This window comes from Moschus berezovskii, chromosome 1 (genome assembly GCF_049115385.1).
Source record: "Moschus berezovskii isolate FMDL1 chromosome 1, NW_MosBer_1.0, whole genome shotgun sequence".
In the NCBI taxonomy this organism is placed as follows: Eukaryota; Metazoa; Chordata; class Mammalia; order Artiodactyla; family Moschidae; genus Moschus; species Moschus berezovskii.
The window spans coordinates 86,372,763-86,393,916 of NC_142460.1; the positions used below are offsets into that span (position 1 = coordinate 86,372,763).

At 43.6% G+C, this 21,154-nt stretch overlaps 1 protein-coding gene across 1 annotated transcript in view; it reads right to left on the minus strand.

Annotated features, from left to right (window-relative positions):
- Positions 1-21,154, minus strand: part of GPR156 (G protein-coupled receptor 156) — an 84,676-nt gene that overhangs the window by 6,324 nt on the left and 57,198 nt on the right. Inside the window, exons 5-8 of the mRNA XM_055435212.2 lie at positions 17,902-18,027; positions 16,832-16,927; positions 14,088-14,324; positions 6,883-7,041 (exon numbers count right to left, since the gene is read on the minus strand). Of these exons, the coding sequence (XP_055291187.2) occupies positions 6,883-7,041; positions 14,088-14,324; positions 16,832-16,927; positions 17,902-18,027 (618 nt within the window). The remainder of the gene's footprint in view (positions 1-6,882; positions 7,042-14,087; positions 14,325-16,831; positions 16,928-17,901; positions 18,028-21,154) is intronic.

Sequence of the window (21,154 nt, forward strand, 5' to 3'; positions counted from 1 at the left end):
CTCTTTGTGACCCCATGGACTATAGCCCACCAGGCTCCTCTGTCCATGGGATTTTCCAGGCAAGAAATACTCGAGTGGGTTGTCATTTCCTTCTCCAGGGGATCTTCCTGACCTAGGGATCGATCCTGTGTCTCCTGCATTGCAGGCAGATTCTTTACCACTTGTGCCACCTGGGAAGCCTATCACAGTATAAGAAAACAGTATAAACATTTGATTGGGAGGAATACTCTGCTCCAGCAAACCAAACATCTGAAGCTGGCTGGTGACAGATTTAGAAACAGTCAGCCTAATCAGTAAATCTCCTTTCTTACAGAAAAGGAAGTGGAACTTTGTTTTCACCGTGGCTGCATACTAATCAGAGGCGTGGTTTGCCATTGTGAGACCAAAATCTGACAGACTATGGAGGCTGCATTGAAATGAGCTTATTAACAATTACTTTTGGCACACCCAGGGAAGCAAAACATCTGTGGGGATGTTTCATAGGCTGCAGGCCACAGGGAGAAATGGAATCTCTTGTTTCTGTGCTTCAAGGAAGAAAATAGGTGAATTTCCTCTGCTGCAGAATGTAGAGGGAAGTCCCTCCGGCTCTGGGAGGGTTTTACCTGCTGGCCTCCACACAGCCTGGGAACTGAGGGTGGATGCTGCCCCAAACAGCCTCTGGGGACCCCAGCCACAGGGAAGAGGTGGAAGAATGAGAAGATGAACCACCCAGACCATGGGAAAGTAAGAGGACACCAGGGTGGCAGAGGAGCTGCAGAGGAGGGAAATGCAGCCAAGAAGCTGGAGTCAAGGGGGCAAGAGAGACTCCTGTGTTTATGTCCTGGGCAGTGATGGAGCTGGGGATGCAGATGCTGGAGCCTCTCGTGGCCCTGCCACAGGGCCCTGGGATGGGCTGCTGGTTCTCAGGCTTGTTCTGGAAATATGTTCCAGGTGTGGAGAGTCAGGGGCAGGAGGCCAGCATTTTACTGCCTAAGCATCTGCTCCCTATTACGGCTCTTCCTCTGCAGACTCGAGGCATCTTTCTGGATACAGCAGATTCAGTCACTGCGTGGGAAACAGGGTAGCATGGCAGAAGTACAAAAAGCACGTCACAAATTACCATAAGGCTAAAGAGTCAGGCCACTTGGCTGTTCCAACATGAGCTGATTGTGAATGAAAACCATGCTGGGTGTTCTCGCCAAGTTTCTGGCCTTCTGTTTAGCTGGGGGGAAAAAAAAAGCTTCTTTGAAGACTTCAGAGTATCAATGGCAATGCTACTGCCTTGCCAGGTGGGAAGAAATCTGGCTTTGAAAAAAGGTCCTGACTGCTTCACAAATAGTAAAGACATGAAGTGTACTCTGATGGATAAAAATGGTCCAGAACAGAGGGAAAGGTGTGAAAGACTGAGGGGACCTGGGGAGCTGAATTCTTACAAGTTGCATTGCGTAGGTCCCCATCACACCATCCTTTTGCACAGGGACTAACTGATACTCAAGTGTCAGTCTAATACAAAAAAGTATAGTTTCCCAAATAGCATTACCCAGGTATGTTCTGTACTAAAAAAAATTATATAGAATATAATTTAGTTAGTGTGAAAAAAACTACTAATTCCTATGGGCCCCATGCCTCCTCTCTGAGGCACTGAAGCCTCAAGTTTTCCCATGTGCTTTCTTCAAGCCCACACCACTCTGCCCAGTTCTGGGAGAGATGCCAACTTTGGCTTAAGAACAGAAGAAGGACTAGGGACTGCCTTGTTCCCCGCTTAATGCTACTATGTTGTTCAAAGGCTCTATTCATTCTCTTCCCCATATTTAGATACTTCTTAATTTTCTGGGTTGGTGGGAGGACAGAGATTTCTAGTTGTCACCTGGAAAAGATAGTAAAGGACCCCAGAGGATCTTGGAAACAAGGGCACCATGCTATGTAAAGAAAGAATGTATCATACAGAAGAAGCCAGCACCTACTACTACTCAGGGGCTTTACAATGCTGTTCCCCACCCTTGGAATGCTTTTCCCTGCACTCTTTGCCTGGCCAGTTCTATAGTTAACTTCAGCTCTCAGCTCAGGGAGTCTTTTCTGACCACTCTAAATTAGATTCTCCTGTCCTCACCACTCACTATTCTTTCTTCCCACGGTTTCTTGCCTTCATAATTCTTATCACCATTTATAACTGTATGGATACTTGATCAGTCTCTATTTCCTCCACTACACCATGAGCTTCATGAAGGTAGGGACTGTTTTGTTCCTCAGCACTTAGCACAATGCCTGGCACACATCTGTCCAATGAATGAATGAAGTGGGTGAGGGTCAGCAACAGGAGCAGTGGCTGGGGAAATGCTGAGGTTTTGCTTGCTGCTAAGGGAAACCTTATTAAAAAGCAGAGACATTACTTTGCCAACAAAGGTTCATCTGGTCAAGGCTATGGGTTTTCTAGTAGTCATGTATGGATGTGAGAGTTGGACTATAAAGAAAGCTGAGCGCCGAAGAATTGATGCTTTTGAACTGTGGTGTTGGAGAAGACTCTTGAGAGTCCCTTGGACTGCAGGAACCAACCAGTCCATCCTAAAGGAAATCAGTCCTGAATGTTCATTGGAAGGACTGATGTTGAGGCTGAAACTCCAATACTTTGGCCATCTGATGCGAAGAGCTGACTCATCTGAAAAGATCCTGATGCTGGGAAAGATTGAGGGCAGGAGGAGAAGGGCACGACAGAGGATGAGATGGTTGGATGGCATCACCAACTCTATGGACATGAGTTTGAGTAAATTCCAGGAGTTGGTAATGGACAGGGAGGCCTGGTGTGCTGCAGTCCATGGGGTCGCAAAGAGTCAGACACGACTGAGTGACTGAATTGAACTGAAGGGAAAACTTGTGCGCACCAGACCCAGGAGAAAGGAGCAGTGACCCCACAAGAGACTAACCCAGACTTGCCTGTGAGTGTCCAGGAGTCTCTGGCAGAGGCATGGGTTGGTGGTGGCCTGCTGCAGGGTCGGGAGCACTGAGTATGGCTGTGCTTTCACAGGACCTTTTGAAGGAGGTCGCCATTATCGTCATTACCTCCACCATAGTTTGGCCTCAGGTCAAACAACAGGGAGGGAACACAGCTCCACCATCAACAGAAAATTGGATTAAAGATTTAGAGAGCATGGCCCTGCCCATCAGAACAAGACCCAGTATCCCCCTCAGTTAGTCTTTCCCATCAGGAAGCTTCCATAAGCCTCTTATCCTAATCCATCAGAGGGCAGACAGAATGAAAATCACAATCACAGAAAACTAATCAAACTGATCACATGGACCACAGCCTTGTCTAACTCAATGAAAATATGAACCATGCCTTGTAGGGCCATTAGAGATGGACAGGTCATGGTGGAGAGTTCTGACAAAACGTGGTCCACTGGAAATGGGAATGGCAAACCACTTCAGTATTGTTGCCTTTAGAACCCCATAAACAGTATGAAAAGGCAAAAAGATAGGACACTGAAAGATAAACTCCCCACGTCGGTATGTGCCCAATATGCTACTGGAGAACAGTGGAGAAATAACTCCAGAAAGAATGAAGATTCGGACCAAAGCAAAAACAGCACCCAGTTGTGGTGTGACTGATGATAGAAGGAAAATCCAATGCTGTAAAAAACAATATTGCATAGGAACCTGGAATGTTAGGTCCATGAATCAAGGTAAATTGGAAGTGGTCAAACAAGAGATGGCAAAAGTGAACATTTAGGAATCAGTGAACTAAAATGGACTGGAATGGGTGAATTTAACTCAGATGACCATTGTATCTACTACTGTAGGCAAGAATCCCTTAGAAGAAACGGAGTAGCCTTCATAGTCAACAAAAGAGTCTGAAATACAGTACTTGAATGTAATCTCAAAAATGACAGAATGATCTCTGTTCATTTCCAAGGCAAACCATTCAATATCACAGTAATCCAAGTCTATGCCCCAACCAGTAATGCAGAAGAAGCTGAGTACAAAACAAAGCAGGTCAAAGGCTAACAGAGTTTTGCCAAGAGAACACACTGGTCATAACAAACACCCTCTTCCAACAACACAAGATAAGACTCTACACATGGACATCACCAGATGGTCAACACCGAAATCAGATTGATTATATTCTTTGCAGCCAAAGGTGGAGGAGTTCCATAGTCAGCAAAAACAAGACTGGGAGCTGACTGTGGCTCAGATCATGAACTCCTTATTGCCAAATTCAGACTTAAATTGAAGAAAGTAGGGAAAACCACTAGACCATTCAGGTGTGATCTAAATCAAATCTCTTATGATTATACAGTGGAAATGACAAATAGATTCAAGGGATTCAATCTGATAGAGTGCCTGAAGTACTATGGACAGAGGCTTGTGACACTGTACAGGAGGCAGGGATCAAGACCATCCCCAAGAAAAAGAAATGCAAAAAGGCAAAATGGTTGTCTGATGAGGCCTTTTAAATAGCTGAGAAAAGAAGAGACACGAAAGGCAAAGGAGAAAAGGAAAGATATACCCATTTGAATATAGAGTTCCAAAGGATAGCAAGGAGAGATAAGAAAGCCTTCCTCAGTGATTAATGCAAAGAAATAGAGGAGAACTGTAGAATGGGAAAGACTGGAGATCTCTTCAAGAAAATCAGAGATACCAAGGGAACACTTCATGAAAAGATGGGCACAATAAAGGACAGAAATGGTATGGACCTAACAGAATCAGAAGAGATTAAAAAGAGGTGGCAAGAATACACAGAAGAACTATCCAAAACAGATCTTCATGACCCAGATAACCACAATGGTGTGAATACTCACCTTGAGCCAGATATCCTGGAATGTGATTTCAAGTGGGCCTTAGGAAGCATCACTATGAACAAAGCTGGTGGAGGTGATGGAATTCCAGTTGAGCTATTTCAAATCCTAAAAGATGATGCTGTTAAAGTGTTGCACTCAATATGCCAGCAAATTTGGAAAACTCAGCAGTGGCCACAGGACTGGAAAAGGTCAGTTTTCATTCCAATCCCAAAGAAGGGCAATGCCAAAGAATGTTCAAACTACCATACAGCTGCACTCATCTCACACGCTAGCAAAGTAATGCTCAAAATTCTCCAAGCCAGGCTTCAACAGTATGTGAAATGTGAACTTCCCGATGTTCAACATGGATTTAGAAAAGGCAGAGGAACCAGAGATCAAATTGCCAACATCTGTTGGATCATAGAAAAAGGAAGAGAATTCCAGAAAAACATATACTTCTGCTTTATTGACTATGTCAAAGCCTTTGAATGTGTGGATCACAAGAAACTGTGGAAAATTCTTCAAGAGATGGGAATACCAGACTACCTGACTTGACTCCTGAGAAATCTGTATGCAGGTCAAGAAGTAACAGAACTGGACATGGAACAACAGACTGGTTCCAAATCAGGAAAAGAATACGTCAAGGCTGTACATTGTCACCACACTTATTTAACTTATATGCAAAGTATATCATGCGAAGTGCCAGGCTGGATGAAGCACAAGCTGGAATTAAGACTGCCGGGAGAAATATCAATAACCTCAGACATGCAGGTGACACCACCCTTATGGCAGAAAGTGAAGAAGAACTAAACAGCCTCTTGATGAAAATGAAAGAGAAGAGTGAAAAAGTTGGCTGAAAAGTCAACATTCAGAAAACTAAGATCATGGCATCTGGTCCCATCACTTCATGGAAAATAGGGTAACAATGGAAACAGTGACAGACTTTATTTTTCAGTTCAGTTCAGTTCAGTCGCTCAGTCATGTCCGACTCTCCGCGACCCCATGAATCACAGCACGCCAGGCCTCCCTGTCCCTCACCAACTCCCGGAGTTCACTCAAACTCATGTCCACAGAGTCGGTGATGCCATCCAGCCATCTCATTCTCCGTCGTCCCCTTCTCCTCCCGCCCCCAACCTTTCCCAGCATCAGAGTCTTTTCCAGTGAGTCAACTCGCCGCATGAGGTGGCCAAAGTATTGCAGTTTCAGCTGCAGCATCAGTCCCTCCAATGAACATCCAGGATTGATCTCTTTTAGAATGGACTGGTTGGATCTCCGTGCAGTATAAGGGACTCTCAAGAGTCTTCTCCAACACCACAGTTCAAAAGCATCGATTCTTCGGCGATCAGCCTTCTTCACAGTCCAACTCTCACATCCATACATGACCACGGGAAAAACCATTGCCTTGATTAGACGGACCTTGGTTGGCAAAGTATACTTTATTTTTGGGGGGTTCCAAAATCACTGCAGATGATGACTGCAGCCATGAAATTAAAATACACTTGCTCCTTGGAAGAAAAGCTATGACCAACCTAGACAGCATATTAAAAGGCAGAGATATTACTTTACCAACAAAAGTCCATCTAGTCAAAGCTATGGTTTTTCCAGTGGTCATGTATGGATGTGAGAGTTGGACTATAAAGAAAGCTGAACTGTGGTGTTGGAGAAGACTCTTGAGAGTCTCTTGGACTGCAAGGAGATCCAACCAGTCCAGTCTAAAGGAAATCAGTCCTGAATATTCATTGGAAGGACTGATGCTGAAGCTGCAATACTTTGGCCACCTGATGCAAAGAACTGACTCACTGGAAAAGACCATGATGCTGGGAAAGATTAAAGGCGGGAGGAGAAGGGACAACAGAGGATGAGACGATTGGATGGCATCACCTACTCGATGTTTATGAGTTTGAATAAGCTCCAGGATTTGGTGATGGACAGGGAGGCCTGGCATGCTGTAGTCCATGGGGTCACAGAGTCAGACACGACTGGGCAACTGAATTGATCTGAAGGGAGACCAGGATGGCCAGGAAGTGGAGAAATGGAAAGAGAAGGAATGTTAGCAATGAGGCAACTGGGGCCCACTGATGCATGACTGGAGTTCTTTCTAGGGAAGCCAGCAGGCAGGGGTCTGGCTTACTTCTGTGAGGAGTCTCTCCATCGAGTTTTTCTCTCCTCTAATGTGGCAGTTCTGCTCTTCACCATACTGGGTGTGCAAGCTTTTGCTGGGAGTGCTGAAATATTTGGCCATGCGTCTGATTGTTTGGTTTTCCTCTTCAAATGCCTTCCATTGCTTCAGCTGTTAGAGAAAAGAACACATGTTATTTACTTAATTACACACCCAGAAACACATTCTCTCACTCTTTCTCAAAAACACCAAGGAATGACAGTGTCACAGATACACAAATGGACAAATTATTCTCTCCTCAGAGTGTACTTTACTCTAGAAAGTTCAAAAACAGCAATAACAGAAGGTTTAGAGAATGTTAAGGTTATAGTGTTTAAAAAATGCCAAAGGAAGATGATGACAGGTTGATGAAACAGAACAATCTCTGCTGGACCCATCAACTGACCCACTGCTGGACTGTCAGAGAAAACCAGGGCTGAGGCATACTTCTGGGGCCACATTCTTAAGCCAAAGTTCAGGAGCTATAACAGGATTAAACAAGCCAACAACATAGTTTTCAAATGAAGCTGGTTTTAGTTGTATGTAGCCATTCTTCATTATTCTTATTTGTTGAGTGACTGTGCTTACTGCCACTGAAAGCCCAGTTCCTTCTTGAGGACTTCTAACCCAAATCAGTAATCAAAGTTCAGACAAAGAGAAAACCACAAATGTCAGTAAAAATCAATAAAAATGACAGAACATTAGGTCTGTGATCTAACCATCTTTTTTCCTTGACAAATGAAGAAAGACTCAGAGGGAGTTTGACTTGTTTAGGTCCACACGGCTACACTTAGTAGCAGAGTCATGGCTGTAACCAGGTTGCTGTACCACATTGCACATTCTCAACGCAGCTGATGAAGACAGATGGTCAACTGTGAGGATCCTGGAGAATGTTTTTCAGAAGATACTGGTTTTCAGAACTGGTCTATGGATGCACAGGTTGGTTTAGTTTAACAGGCATGGGGCTGAACAGAGGACATTCGCTAAGAGGGCAATGCTTCTGAGCCTTTGAGACACTCCTGGTGAATGCCAGTGACATGATACCAGGGGAGCCCACAGGGCTGGAGGCATCTCCTTTTCCCCTAGGAATTCTCATAATGAAGAGCCCCAGTGATGGGTTCTGGACACTCTGGCATGTTAGCTCTAAAAATGATGCTGAGGAGTCTGCAAGGAACCTCCCAGTGATCCTGGGATGTCTTTGGTTGCTCATCAAACATTTACTGAGCTCTGACTGTGGAAGGTAAGTAAGTTTCATAAGTCTCAGACAGGATTCTAAATCCCACCATCAATTTCAATACCAGGTACTCCCTAAGTCTTCTTGGGTCCCCTGTTAACTCAGCATGAGTCCTTCATGGTATCAGGAGCCTGTGTGACCTGTGCTGGGTCAGGCCAGGAACCTACCCTGTCAGATGCCCTTCTTGAAGGCCCCATTCCTAGGGCACTGTCATCTCACCACTCAGCTCAAAGGTTACTGGAGCCCAGCACTGCAGGATCACTCTGTGGCTGTGGGTGGGTGGCACTGACCTCCAGCGCTGCTCTCCTAGCACTGGCCCTGGCAGTGTCACAGTATGTCTGTGGTCCCTCAGGGCCCCTCATCTCCTTAGCTTTTCCTTTCTCTCTCCCCAGCACCTCCAGCCCAAGCCTTCCCTGCAGAGCTGCTGGAGGAGCTGCTCAACATTTGTGTAAGGATACTTCCAAGACTTTTGATATGTCTTATCCTAAGCTGGCTGGGTGAAGTCAGGGTGCCCCTGACTAAAGGCCTCTGCCCCTCCAATCTCATCCCCTCTAGTCCCCCATTTGTGAAAGTCCTAGTCCTTAAGACCTGAGGACTACAAATGACCTACAAATGTAGGCTGAAGTATGGCTACAAATGACCCTTAGGTCACAATTTCAGGACCTCTCCATGGCCCTTCCTTCAGGACAGGCAGTCTTGTTTTCTAAGCATCTGGGCTCTGTGGGTGTGGTAGGAAGAAAATGGCTCCTCAAAGACGTTTCCCTTCCAATCCCAGGCACTTGTGAATATGTTATCTTACACGGCAAAATGAATTTTGCAAGTGTTATTGAGTTTAAAATTGTGAGATGGGGAGATTCCAGACCATCCAGGTGGGCTCAATATAATTACAAAAGTCCTTACAAGAGGGGAGATGTGACGACAGAAAGGGAGATATGAATTTGCTGTGCTGTGGCTCTCAAGATGGAGGGAGGAGTTGCGAATTGAAGAATGCAGAAAAAGCCCTGGAAACAGATTCTCCCCCAAAGCCTCTAGAAGGAGTGCAGACCCACTAGCACTTTGATTTCAGCCCAATAAGACCCATGTCAGATCTCTGACCACCAACTATCAGATATTAAATCTGTATTGCTTAAGGCCCTCAGTTTGTAGGAGTTTGTTGTAACAGCAATAGGAAACCAAAATAGTGGGATTAAGCCTCAGGTCTTTAACTGGGTATACCCAGGCCGTTGGACATTCACCCCATGTGCCTCTCTCACTTCCTGCCACTTTACCCTTGTTTGAATTTGTGCTTCAAGAAGAGCAAAGACTTGTGGTGGAACAAACACCTCTTCTCTCTTACGCCTTGCTGCCTCTGTCACAGGGTTTCCTCCTTGGAAGTGCCACCCACTACCCTTCCCCAGTCTGCTCTTGAACTCTGACTCCTCCTTCAAGAAAGGCCCAAGCACATCATTTTCTGAGGCGGTGTCTCCAAGTTCTCAAGACAGGCTGGGGCACCCCTTCCTTGGCATGGAGTAACATCCTTAAACACTTAACTCGTGTGTTATTAATCATTTCACATCTGCTCCCAACTAGGCCTAGACTGAGGCCATGTTTAACTGCATGTTCCCAACAGTTAATACATGGATGGACAGATATGTGAACAAATGAAGGAAGCTCTCCTTTAAAAAGCTCATCTGTCTGCTAAGGGTGCTGAGACATTTACAGAAGAATATAAGGCAGAGTAGAAAGTTGTGAGTAACTTCCTGGAGGAGCAGATGAAACACTCTGTGGGTCTATAAGATAAAATAATATCCTATCTCAGGACCTGCCTGCCTCTCAAAAGGTGGAGGGAGGGGACAGGGGTGGTTGGAAGGATGGGTCACGATTAAGTCACAAAAGCAGAGGCTGGCTCACCGCTGGTGATGACCTCAGCGTTTGGCATAAACACTCAGGCATTTCCTGAAGGCCTGTGGAGAATGCTACTTGGTCCACTTGCCTCTAAGTCAGGTCATCCAGCTTTCTAGCACCACCTATCTGCCCTTGAGGAGTCTGTGCCTCTGCTCTCATAAATCCTGATCTAGGGTGGCCTCGGCCTGCAACGACTTAGAGCAGAGCTTGGGCTCCCAGCCAGAGACTGAGGCTGGGCTGCAGCAATGAAGCACTAGATCCTAGCCACTAGATCAGTGGTCAGTGACAAGGGCCCTGGCCCTTTGGCTTTGCAGAAAAGAATTTCCACAAAGACAGAAAGTAGTGATGTAAGTAAAGTATTTATTAAGAGAAAAAGAGTACAGTATGTGTGGATAGCGGAGAAGGCAATGGCAGGCCACTCCAGTACTCTTGCCTGGAAAATCCCATGGATGGAGGAGCCTGGTAGGCTGCAGTCCGTGGGGTCGCTACGAGTCAGACATGACCAAGTGACTTCACTTTCACTTTTCACTTTCACACATTGGAGAAGGAAATGGCAACCCACTCCAGTGTTCTTGCCTGGAGAATCCCAGGGACAGGGGAGCCTGGTGGGCTTCCGTCTATGGGGTCACACAGAGTCGGACACGACTGAAGTGACTTAGCAGCAGCAGCAGCAGCATGTGTGGATAGAGACACAGGCAGACTCAGAGGGAGAGTCCCTGAGTTGCACCCTCATGACAGTTTGAGTTACTTTTATGGGGTATTTCTTCCAGGTTCCCTCTGGCCAATCATTTTGATTTGCCTGGTTCACAGTCTACATCTGGTATACCTCCCATCACAGTCCAGGCTCAAGGCTCACGAGCAAGGAGGGCACTTTCCTACTCTCTCCCTCTGCCTCCCATGTGGCTCTCCTTGAACACTTCTCCAAATTTACTCAGCCGTCCTACGGTCCTGGGAATATCCAGTCTCAGGTCTCACAGGGAGAATCTTCAACTAAAGGCCACCAAGTAAGAAGTGAAGTGAAGTGAAAGTCACTCAGTCGTGTCTGATTCTTTGAGACCCCATGGACTATACAGTTCACGGACTATACATTTCTCCAGGCCAGAATACTGGAATGAGTAGCCTTTCCCTTCTCCAGGGATCTTCCCAACCCATGGATCAAACCCAGGTCTCCCTCATTGCAGGCGGATTCTTTAGCAGCTGAGCCACAAGGGAAGCCCAAGAATACTGGAGTGGGTAGCCTATTCCTTCTCCAGTGGATCTTCCCCACCCAGGAATTGAACTTGGGTCTCCTGCATTGCAGGCAGATTCTTTACCAACTGAGCTATCAGGGAAGCCCCCACCAAGTCAGAGGGGAAGATCAATTCAGGGGCACATAAAAATCCCGAAAAACCTCATTACTTTTATATTTTGAGAAACAATTTACATCCTAATGCATGTATTTTTTAGTTTCAGATCATCCTCAGTTCAAGAGAAGGAAAAAGCATGAGAGAGAAAGTAGAAAAGATAGAGTATGAGAAAGGAAACTCAGAACAGTGAGAAGGACTGAGATAGAGAAGGAAAGAGAAAGGCCAACACGGTCCATCTGCCCAGCTCTGGTTCACCTGCCCCAATAATTCCATTTCCACTCCCACTTCAACAAATAAGCACTTGTTCTTAGTTTAAACCTGGAAGTCTGATTCCAAGCTGAACTTCATCCTGCATTTTTATGTCTGTGTATGAGACTGAAGTGCACCTTTGCACTACTATGTTCCTAGGGGTTGAGGATTTAAACACCGAGGAAGGTGGAAATCTTGTGTCTGAGGATTAGGATGCAAGAGGAGCAGAGGCGAGAATGGAGAGAGAAACCTAAGTAGGGCCTCATCAGGGAGGTTACTGATTCACTCAGTTTTCAGATGGAGGTTTTGTTTTAGAACAGGAAGGCTTTTTTCTAATAGTTCCCTGGTGATTACTTCTGCTCTAAATTATCTTGTTCTCTTTCAGACTCCTATTAGCTCTAAATCATATTTCTAAATCATCTCATAATCATATCATCAAATCATATCTGCTCTCCATATTTTCTTATCTAGTCTCTCATATTTTTCCTGTGTCCTTGTTTTCTGTTTCCTTAAGTTAAGCCACTAATTCGTTATTTTGCCATGTCCTATTGCCTATTCAGCTTCTACTGGGGTTTTTAACACAATCCTTTTCATCCTTATTCAATATTTCATTATCTAAGATTATATCCTTTTCATGATAGTTTGCTTTAGTCAAAGACAGACAATATCCTTTGAATCTTACTGACAAGACTAATCATATACCCTCTAAAAGCTTTCTATTTTACTTCAGAGGAAGGCAGCTTCTCTAAATCTTAAGAAATTTGTGGTCCTTTTTTTGTGAACTGCAGAATCTCTTCATAGATTCTTTCCCCCTGAATTTACAGCCTTAGATGGGGAGAGCTATAGTTTTCTGGTATACTAATACATTCTCTTGGCTTTTCTCTCATTATCACCAGATGGCTGCCATAGCACCAAGCATCACAAACATTCAAGGTAGGAAGAAGGCAGAAGAGAGGTGGTGCTTCAACCCCATAGCTTTTTTAGGAAAGCAAAATCTTTCTCAGAAGCCTCCCAGAAAATCTTTAGTGTTCAAAACTGTGTTACATGGGCACACACCTAGTTATAAGGCAGGCTGGCAAAGTAAGTGTTTAGCTCTTTCAGCCTATTGAGTAGAGGTGATCAAGGAAGAAAGGGTTTGGCAATGGATGGATGGGTTACCCATCAACGATGTTGACCTGAGGGCCTAAGGGGATAGGCTTTCCAAAAGTCTCCCCATTCTTTTAACCATGTCTCAAGGAGGAACAGCCCTGGCTTTTCATAGCCCTTTTCTGCTACATCCCAGACAAATAAGACCCAGGTCTCAATGGGTTCCTTCAGTCTAGTTATGATAACATTAAGATTCAGCAAAAGTTCCTCCAGTTTCTTGCTCAGAAGCAATGCCCATCCTTGATTTTTAATGCTACTCCTACATATTTTTCCGTATTTGTTTATTCTCTTGAGTATTTTAATGATAATTTATGAAAGGGAAGAAGAGCAAAGGGCCTCTGCCTGTCTCACACCATCATGTCTCAAAGTGAACACTTTCCTTTTATAGATACACTGTAACCCTGAATCAGCCAACACTTTCATTACCGGTTAGCTCCCTCATGGAGAAGTCATTCATGGACAACTGGAAGCTGCAAAGGGCATCAGGATGGGATCCTGAGGTAGTTGTAGGATGAGGGAGGCCTCAGGAGGAAGAGAAAGAGAACCAGAAGGGATACAGGAAAAGTGCCTAATGCCAAGTTCATTAACGTGGATGAACATGGCTCAGTAGTACCCTGGGGCATAATGTGAGTAATTTAACGTCACTTTCCTTTCACAGACTATGGATTCCTTCATCTTTCTCCCTCTGACTCCTTTTCTTTCTCTTTGCCCTCTGGATATTTCTCCTTCTATCTTCCTCCCTTGTTTGATGTTTTTCTTAATCCTCATAATAAGAAACACATTTTTAATTTAGTTTTTATTTTTCCTTACTGTAAAAAGAAAAGGAATGTTCTGTATTTTCCTCTAATAAAATGAAAGAAAAAGCATTTTAAATTGCATAAAGATCCAAATGTGCTTTTCTTGGTTAATGTGCAATTGCAAACAGGAAAGAAGGAAAGGTTCCTCATTTCCAAGCTAGTATAAGAAATGACATCATCAAGATGAAGGGAGGGTGGCATTAGCTTGGCTCAGTGGTAAAGATGAAGGGAGGACTGGGGCTGCATGAAGTGGCCTGGAGGGTGGGTAGAAAAGCAAGTCTGTGAGGCAGCCCCTCACATGAAAATGGCCACTGCTTGGCTACCCTGGTCTGCCCTCCTTGCCCACTGGGGAGGGAAGAACAGAGGGAGCCAGCTCACTAGGATCCCCACCTTCCCTCTGACTCACTAATCAAAAGCACCTAAAAACTCTCACTAGGAAACAAAGTAAACAATCTATCATGCCCAGCGAAGTCTCTGGAATGATGGGGTGAACTGTTCCTCCAAATTCTCCCTAAATCATACCTGGGGAATGAAGATGAAGCAGTTGATTGTGGTTGTGCAAACAAAGATACCTCCAGACGTGAGTCCGAAGACCAGGTTGGGCCAGGAGTACAAGTATCTGGTGACCACAAAAAGCAGCCCAGCAGCCAGTACCACGAGATTGACCCCAACCATGATGGTTAAAGACTGATTTACAGGAGGAGAGCTGACGTGGTCAGTCAGGCCAGCCAGGTAGGCCCCGTATAGCAGCAGCAGGCCCTGGAGATGGACAGAAGAACCAGAGGTTCAGAGAAGTGAAATACCAGGCTTGGGGCCAAAGAACAGTAGGATTGGGACCAATTTCCTCACCTGTAAAAAAGGAATAATAATAACTATCTTAAAGCGTTGCTATGAGGAGAACTTACTAAGATAACACAAGGGACTACTCTTAGAGTGCTTAATAGCAGCACCACTACCTCTTGGTGCTTAATAAATTTCATTTTCCTCTCCTCTGAGAATTAGTTTATTGGAGGTCAGCAAGTCAACTATCAGAGAGGAATCTTCCAGGATGAGATATAAGACAGGGTGGTACAGGTGGGTAGGAGCCCCACAGAACCCGCTGCCAGGCACTGGGAGGGCAGTAGGTGCACCATGCTGCATCCACTGTGTGGTTCTGCACTGCATGGGGCTGAGAGGCGTGCAGAGGCTGAACTAGCCCTGTGGTCCACTTGTCAAGCATGTGCCATGGCAGGGGCAGCACCAAAGGAAGGGGCTCTTTTTTCTAATTTTCCCAAAGGCACCATCTGCTTGCCAACCCCTGCACCTGCAAGACTGCATCTGCCCAGAGGGATTCCTTTTTCTGATTTACACAAAGGATCTCTATAGGCTACTAGCAGCTCTGTGCCAGTGGGTGTTTATGGGAGTTGGAGAGTGAAAAAAGAAGAGAACAAAGGCTGGCTGGGACCTGGACAGGACCGGGAGACAGGCACAGGCTGCATACCCTTCACCCTCTTTGTGACATTCCCTGCCCCGCCCCCAGGAGCCCAGGGCCCTACTCTTTCTTCTTTGTCATGGATGTAACCTGCTCTCAGATTTCTCATTTGTACTACACAGAAAATGGCTCACAGCTTCTTAAAGTGCTGCTTCTCCTAGAAGGAGCTACATTTAAATAGAAATCAAAGCTTTAATCAATAATATATGACATAAAGATTCAATAATATGTAATATATAGATTCAATATATAGGTTTGCTTGATTAGGGGCAAAACTCCATGCTAGGGGTAGCTGTAGGGAAGGAAATGGTGTTGCCAAGTGGAAGTCACGGTTCTAGCTTTTGAGTTCAGTGTGGTTGGGAGATTTAAGGGAAGCACACAAATACCCATGTTTTTCTTGTCATTGTATTATTTTTGTTTTTTGGCCATGCCATGAGGCATGCAGAATCTTATTTCCCTGACCAGGGATTGAATTCGTGCCCCCTACATTGGGAGCTCAGAGTCTTAACCACTGGACTGCCAGGGAAGTTCCCAAATATCCATGTTTTATTATATAGAATGTGAAGATGCCATGGGGGAGGAAGTGGCTGGGGATGATGGGGATTTAGAGGGAGAACTAAAAGTAAGGTCAGGTATCAGCAGGCTACCTGCCAGGGATCCTGAAATCACACAATCTGACCACCTCCATCTGTAGGGATGGCCCTAAGACAACTGCGTGGAGGACTGGCTGTGCCTGCTGTGAAGGAGTCAGCTCAGTAGAGATGTCATCTGAGTACCCAAAATTTGCTAGTGTCTGAAGGGGGCCAGAGGCCCAGTTGTGGCCACCCTGAGATCTTCAATGACTAGAGGACACACCAGTCAGCAGGCCAGTAAGGCCTGACTCCTGGATAACTGACACTATCAGTTGGCATTTGGCAGAGTTATATCATTAGCAATTTAATCAAAGGTGAGTAAAATTAACTCCATGGTTGTTTTGAAATGTTCAATCTGATTTTATTAAAATGTTTTAACTCTATTAAAATTCTTGACAAAAAATAATGAGGTATGAATAAAGCATCTACATGTGCAGGACTCGTGTTTGAGTGACTCACATCCAATACTTGTGTCATTCGCTCTCATTGCTGAGAAGTGTGGGATAGGGGGCAGTGGCAGGCTCGGGTGGGGGTGGGGGGACTTAATGTGCAGATTTGTGCTCCTCCACAGGGACTGCTTGTCGACCAGGGAGCCCATGGGGTCCTGGCTTAGTCAGCTTCCTGATGCTCAGCACTCTTTCTCCTTTCTTTCTTTGTCCTATAGAAATATATTGCAGTAAAATAAAATGGAAATGGGATTACATAAAAGGCATTGGAGAAATAAATCAAGTTGAGTCACAGAGGGAGTTGCTATGGGGGAAGTGCTGAGTTTCTGTGCCAGGGAGGATGTGCTCTTCCACAGGGGCTTGAAGAATGAGAGAGGCACTGTGCTTTCAGAACCGTTGGGAGTTGGGGGGGGGGGCAGTGGAAGAATAATAATAAAACATCTATTCATTTATTAAGCTCTTACTATGGGCGAGGAGTGGTTGAAAACTCAACATGCATCAACACTTTCAAAACTCACAACCGTTCTGAGATGATGGTACATCATCCTTGTTTTACATATGAGGGGACCGAGGCTCAAAGAGGTTAAACAAGGTTCAGGGTCAGCTAGGAAGGGACTGAGTCAGACTTTGCAGGAATCCCCTCATTAACTCCTGTAATTCCTCTTCATATCCATTTATAACAGAGAGATAGCATCCCAAGGAGATAAGGTTACCAACCTTGCATCCCAAAATGAGAGCAATCCAGACGTCGGAGTACCGGGAAGCACAGAAGTGTGTGCTGGTCAGAGAGCAGGACACGTCTCTCCCTGTCACCTAGGAGGGACATAGGGTCAGGACTGAGGGCACCCACAGTTACACAGCTGATCTCTGTACACATTCTGGATTGTGAACTCCTCTACAGCTCCTTTAATATGTAAAAACTAACTTAGGTGACTCCACTAGAATCTAAATGAGAGTAACTATGAATTAGAGGAAAAGACAACCAAGTTGGGCTGACATGTGGATGCTTGGGGCCTTGAGGGCTTACTCCTCTTATGTGCTTTACTACCACAGTGATTCAAATCAGTGCAGAAAAATTACAAATTATTTCACATCCTGCTCCTGCTATTTGTTAACAGTTGAAACTTCAATATTGAATCTGCACATGAAGATCCCACTGTATTCCTCAGCCCCTTTGTAAGGATGGAGACGCAATGCTTCCTATTAATTAAACACTATGTTCTGAGCACAGCTGAATTCTTTACCTGTACTGTTTCACTTAATCTTCATCACAGCCCTATGAAATAGGTAGTATTAGTATTATTATGTCCATTTTACTTATGAGGAAATAGAAACTTAGAGAGGTTAAATAACTTCCCCATGGTCACATGGCTGGTAAGTGGTAGAGCTGGGATTTGAACCAGGGTTGACTGACTGACTCCAAAGAACACTTCAGAATCCTTTACCTTTTAACAATTAGGTAAGGCAACTCTGTAAGTTCTCATTATTGATAGTGTGGAAGTGGAGTTAACTGCCAGGCAGATTCCTATGTGCTGACATCTCAGCAGATGCCACAGGAGAACACTTGGGGTAGGAGGAGTAGTGGGAGTAGCAGCAGACCCTGCAGACAAGGGGCAGCCATTCCGGGCAGCCACAGCTCCTGACTCGCCATCCTCTTGGGGTCATTTATCTTCTTGTTGGGAGGATGTCCACACAGTGAATGATCCTGGGAGAATGACTTCTGTGTACTCACAGAAGCCAGTCCCTCCAGTTCAGGAACTAGTTTCTCCAGGGGTTGGGTCTCTCACCGTCATACTGACACTGAGAATCTGGAGACACTGGATGGGATCAGTCAGCACCCAAGTCATGAGCAGGATCACATCAGCTATCACCAGGGCTGCCACCAACCCCAGAAGCTGCAGGTCTTTGATTATCTGCAAAAGAGTCAAGGTCATAACTTTCCTTTGCTCACTGGCTATAAAACATGGAGTCTAGAGTGTTCTATGCATTCTGAGCTAAAGGCTCCTGGGTTAATCTTCCAAATGGACTTCAAAGCCAGCCATCAAAGATGATACAGACATGAAACTTACTCAGTGATTCTATGTTCATATCATTGTTTTCATTTGTTTTCCCTTTCCATATCCTGACTTTCCCACAAAGGATTCAAGGAATATTATAAAATAAACATACTATTATTTCTAAATATGTTTATACGAGCACATACAGAGATGTGGAAACTTTCAGATTGAGAGATGATGGTGGTGGAGGACAGACTACTAGCATTTCCTTCAAACATATTTGAATCATTTAATACAAAGAGACTGTGTTATTTTTGTGGTTAGAAAAGTAAAAATTTTAAAATATATAGCAATAGGATGAAAAACATTAGGGAAAATAGATAATAAGGAGAATGATGATGAATGCTCTGGTGAGGAGAGCACATAGCATTCAAGAACTGGGGCAGAAATGCAATTCTGCATTTTTGACAACCAATGACAAGAAGGAAGCACAACTAAGAAAAACGAATCAGCTGCTGAATTAAAAGCCTCCAAACTAGTGATGAGAAAATTTTCAAATCAACCAGGAAAAATGACACAGCATGTATAGAAGAAAAAAAATAAGGAAGACATCAGATTTCTCATCAGATGCAAGGTCAAATGAGAAAACAGTGGAAATCTTCAAAAGTATTCAAGAAAAAAAAATTCAACTTAGAATCTTATACTCAGAAAAAGTATCTTTCAAAAACAAAGGTGAAATAAAGACTTTTTCAGATAAAAGGTGAAATAATTCGGCATTAGCACACCTGCATGAGAATGTGAGATAACTTTGAAGCAAAAGGAAAAAATATCAGATGAATATAGGTATATATACAAGGAAATCAAGAGCTCTGGAAATGTTAACTTCATAGAAAAATATATGACTGCTATTTACTATTTCAGTTCAGTTCAGTTCATTTCAGTCACTCAGTCGTGTCCGACTCTTTGCGACACCATGAATCACAGCACGCCAGGCCTCCCTGTCCATCCATCACCAACTCCCGGAGTTCATTCAAACTCATATCCATCGAGTCGGTGATGCCATCTAGCCATCTCATTTTCTGTCGTCCCCATCTCCTCCCACCCCCAATCCTTCCCAGCATCAGAGTCTTTTCCAGTGAGTCAACTCTTCGCATGAGGTGGCCAAAGTATTGGAGTTTCAGCTTTAGCATATCCTTAAAATGTAACAGATTGTTTAAACAAAAATTAATAACAATTTATGGGGCTTGTAACATATGTAAAAGTAAAAACAACACAAAGATTGGAAGATGGGGAAATGGAAGCATACCATGGTAAAATACTTATGCTATAAGTAAATGCCAATTATATAATTATACATAACTCTTTCAGAAATTGAATTGTAGGGAATACTTCCCAATTTATTCTACAAATACTCTGTTACCAAAACCAGGTGAAGATTTTATAAGAAAAGAAAGCTACAGAGCAACATACCTTAAGAAATGAATATAAATATTATAAACAGAATTTTATGAAACTGAATCTAACAATGTAAGATGACAATACATAAAGACCAAGTGGAGTTTGTTTCAGGGATGCAAGATTGGTTTGAGATCCTAAAATTATTTAATATAATTCACCATATAAGCAAAGAAAAAGCCATATGGTTAATAGATACAGAAAACATGTTTGACAAAATCTAACATTAATTCTTTATAGAAACTCAATAAAATAGGAATTGAGGAGAACTTCCGCAGTTAGATAAAGGGCATTACAATAAAAATACAGCTAACATCTAACATAAAGCTAACATTAAGATAAAACAAAATTAACATTAGTTTTGACTAAGATGAATGTTTCCCCCATATGATCAAGAATGATTCAAGGCACTTCTATTAAACATTGTACTACTGTTTCTAGTCAGTGCCATCATAAAGACTGGAAAGTAAACGTCTTTTACAGAAGATATGGTCGTCTATGCAGAAAATCTGATAGAATCTACACGAAAGCTACTAGAACTAATAAGTAATTTAGCAAGACTGCAGCAGGTAAGATCAGCTTAAAAAATCAATTGTATTAATATTATATATATTAGCAACAAAAATTGTAAAGTGAAATAAAAAACAGTAACATGTATAATATCACAAAAATATAAAATACTTAGAAATAAATTTGATAAAAGATGTGGAAGACCTTCACTGAAAGCTAAAAAAAAAAATTGCTGAGAGAAATTAGAAAAGACCTAAATAAATGAAGAAAGATACTGTGTTTATGGGTTAAAAGATACAACATTGTTAAGAAGTCAGTTCTCCACAATTTTATCTACAAATTCAATATAATCTCAGTCAAAATCTCTGCTGAAATTTGCAGAAATTGGCAAAGTGATTCAAAAATTTATATGGAAATTCAAAGAACCCAGATTAGCCAAAACAACACTGAGGGAGAACTAATACTCCCTGACTCAAGATTTAATATAAAGCTACAATAATATGATATTGGTGTCAAACAATGATATCAATGAGACAGAGTTTAGTAGTAGCCGAAGAATCGATGCTTTTGAAATGTGGTGTTGGAGAAGACTCTTGAGAGTCCCTTATACTGCAAGGAGATCCAACCAGTCCATTCTAAAGGAGATCAATCCTGGATGTTCATTGGAAGGACTGATGCTAAAGCTGAAACTGCAATACTTTGGCCACCTCATGCGGCGAGTTGACTCACTGGAAAAGACTCTGATGCTGGGAAAAGTTGGAGGCAGGAGGAGAAGGGGACGACAGAGAATGAGATGGCTGGATGGCATCACCGACTCTGTGGACATGAGTTTGAGTGTACTCCGGGAGTTGGTGATGGACAGGGAGGCCTGGCGTGCTGTGATTCATGGGGTCGCAGAGAGTCGGACATGACTGAGCGACTGAACTGAACTGAACTGATACATATCTACAGACAAATAGTTTTCAACAAAGGTACAAAGGTAGTTCAGTGAAGAAAGGAGTCTTTTCAACAAACGGTGCCAGAACAATTGAATATCCATACATAAAAAATGGACTTCAATCTATAGATCACATCATAT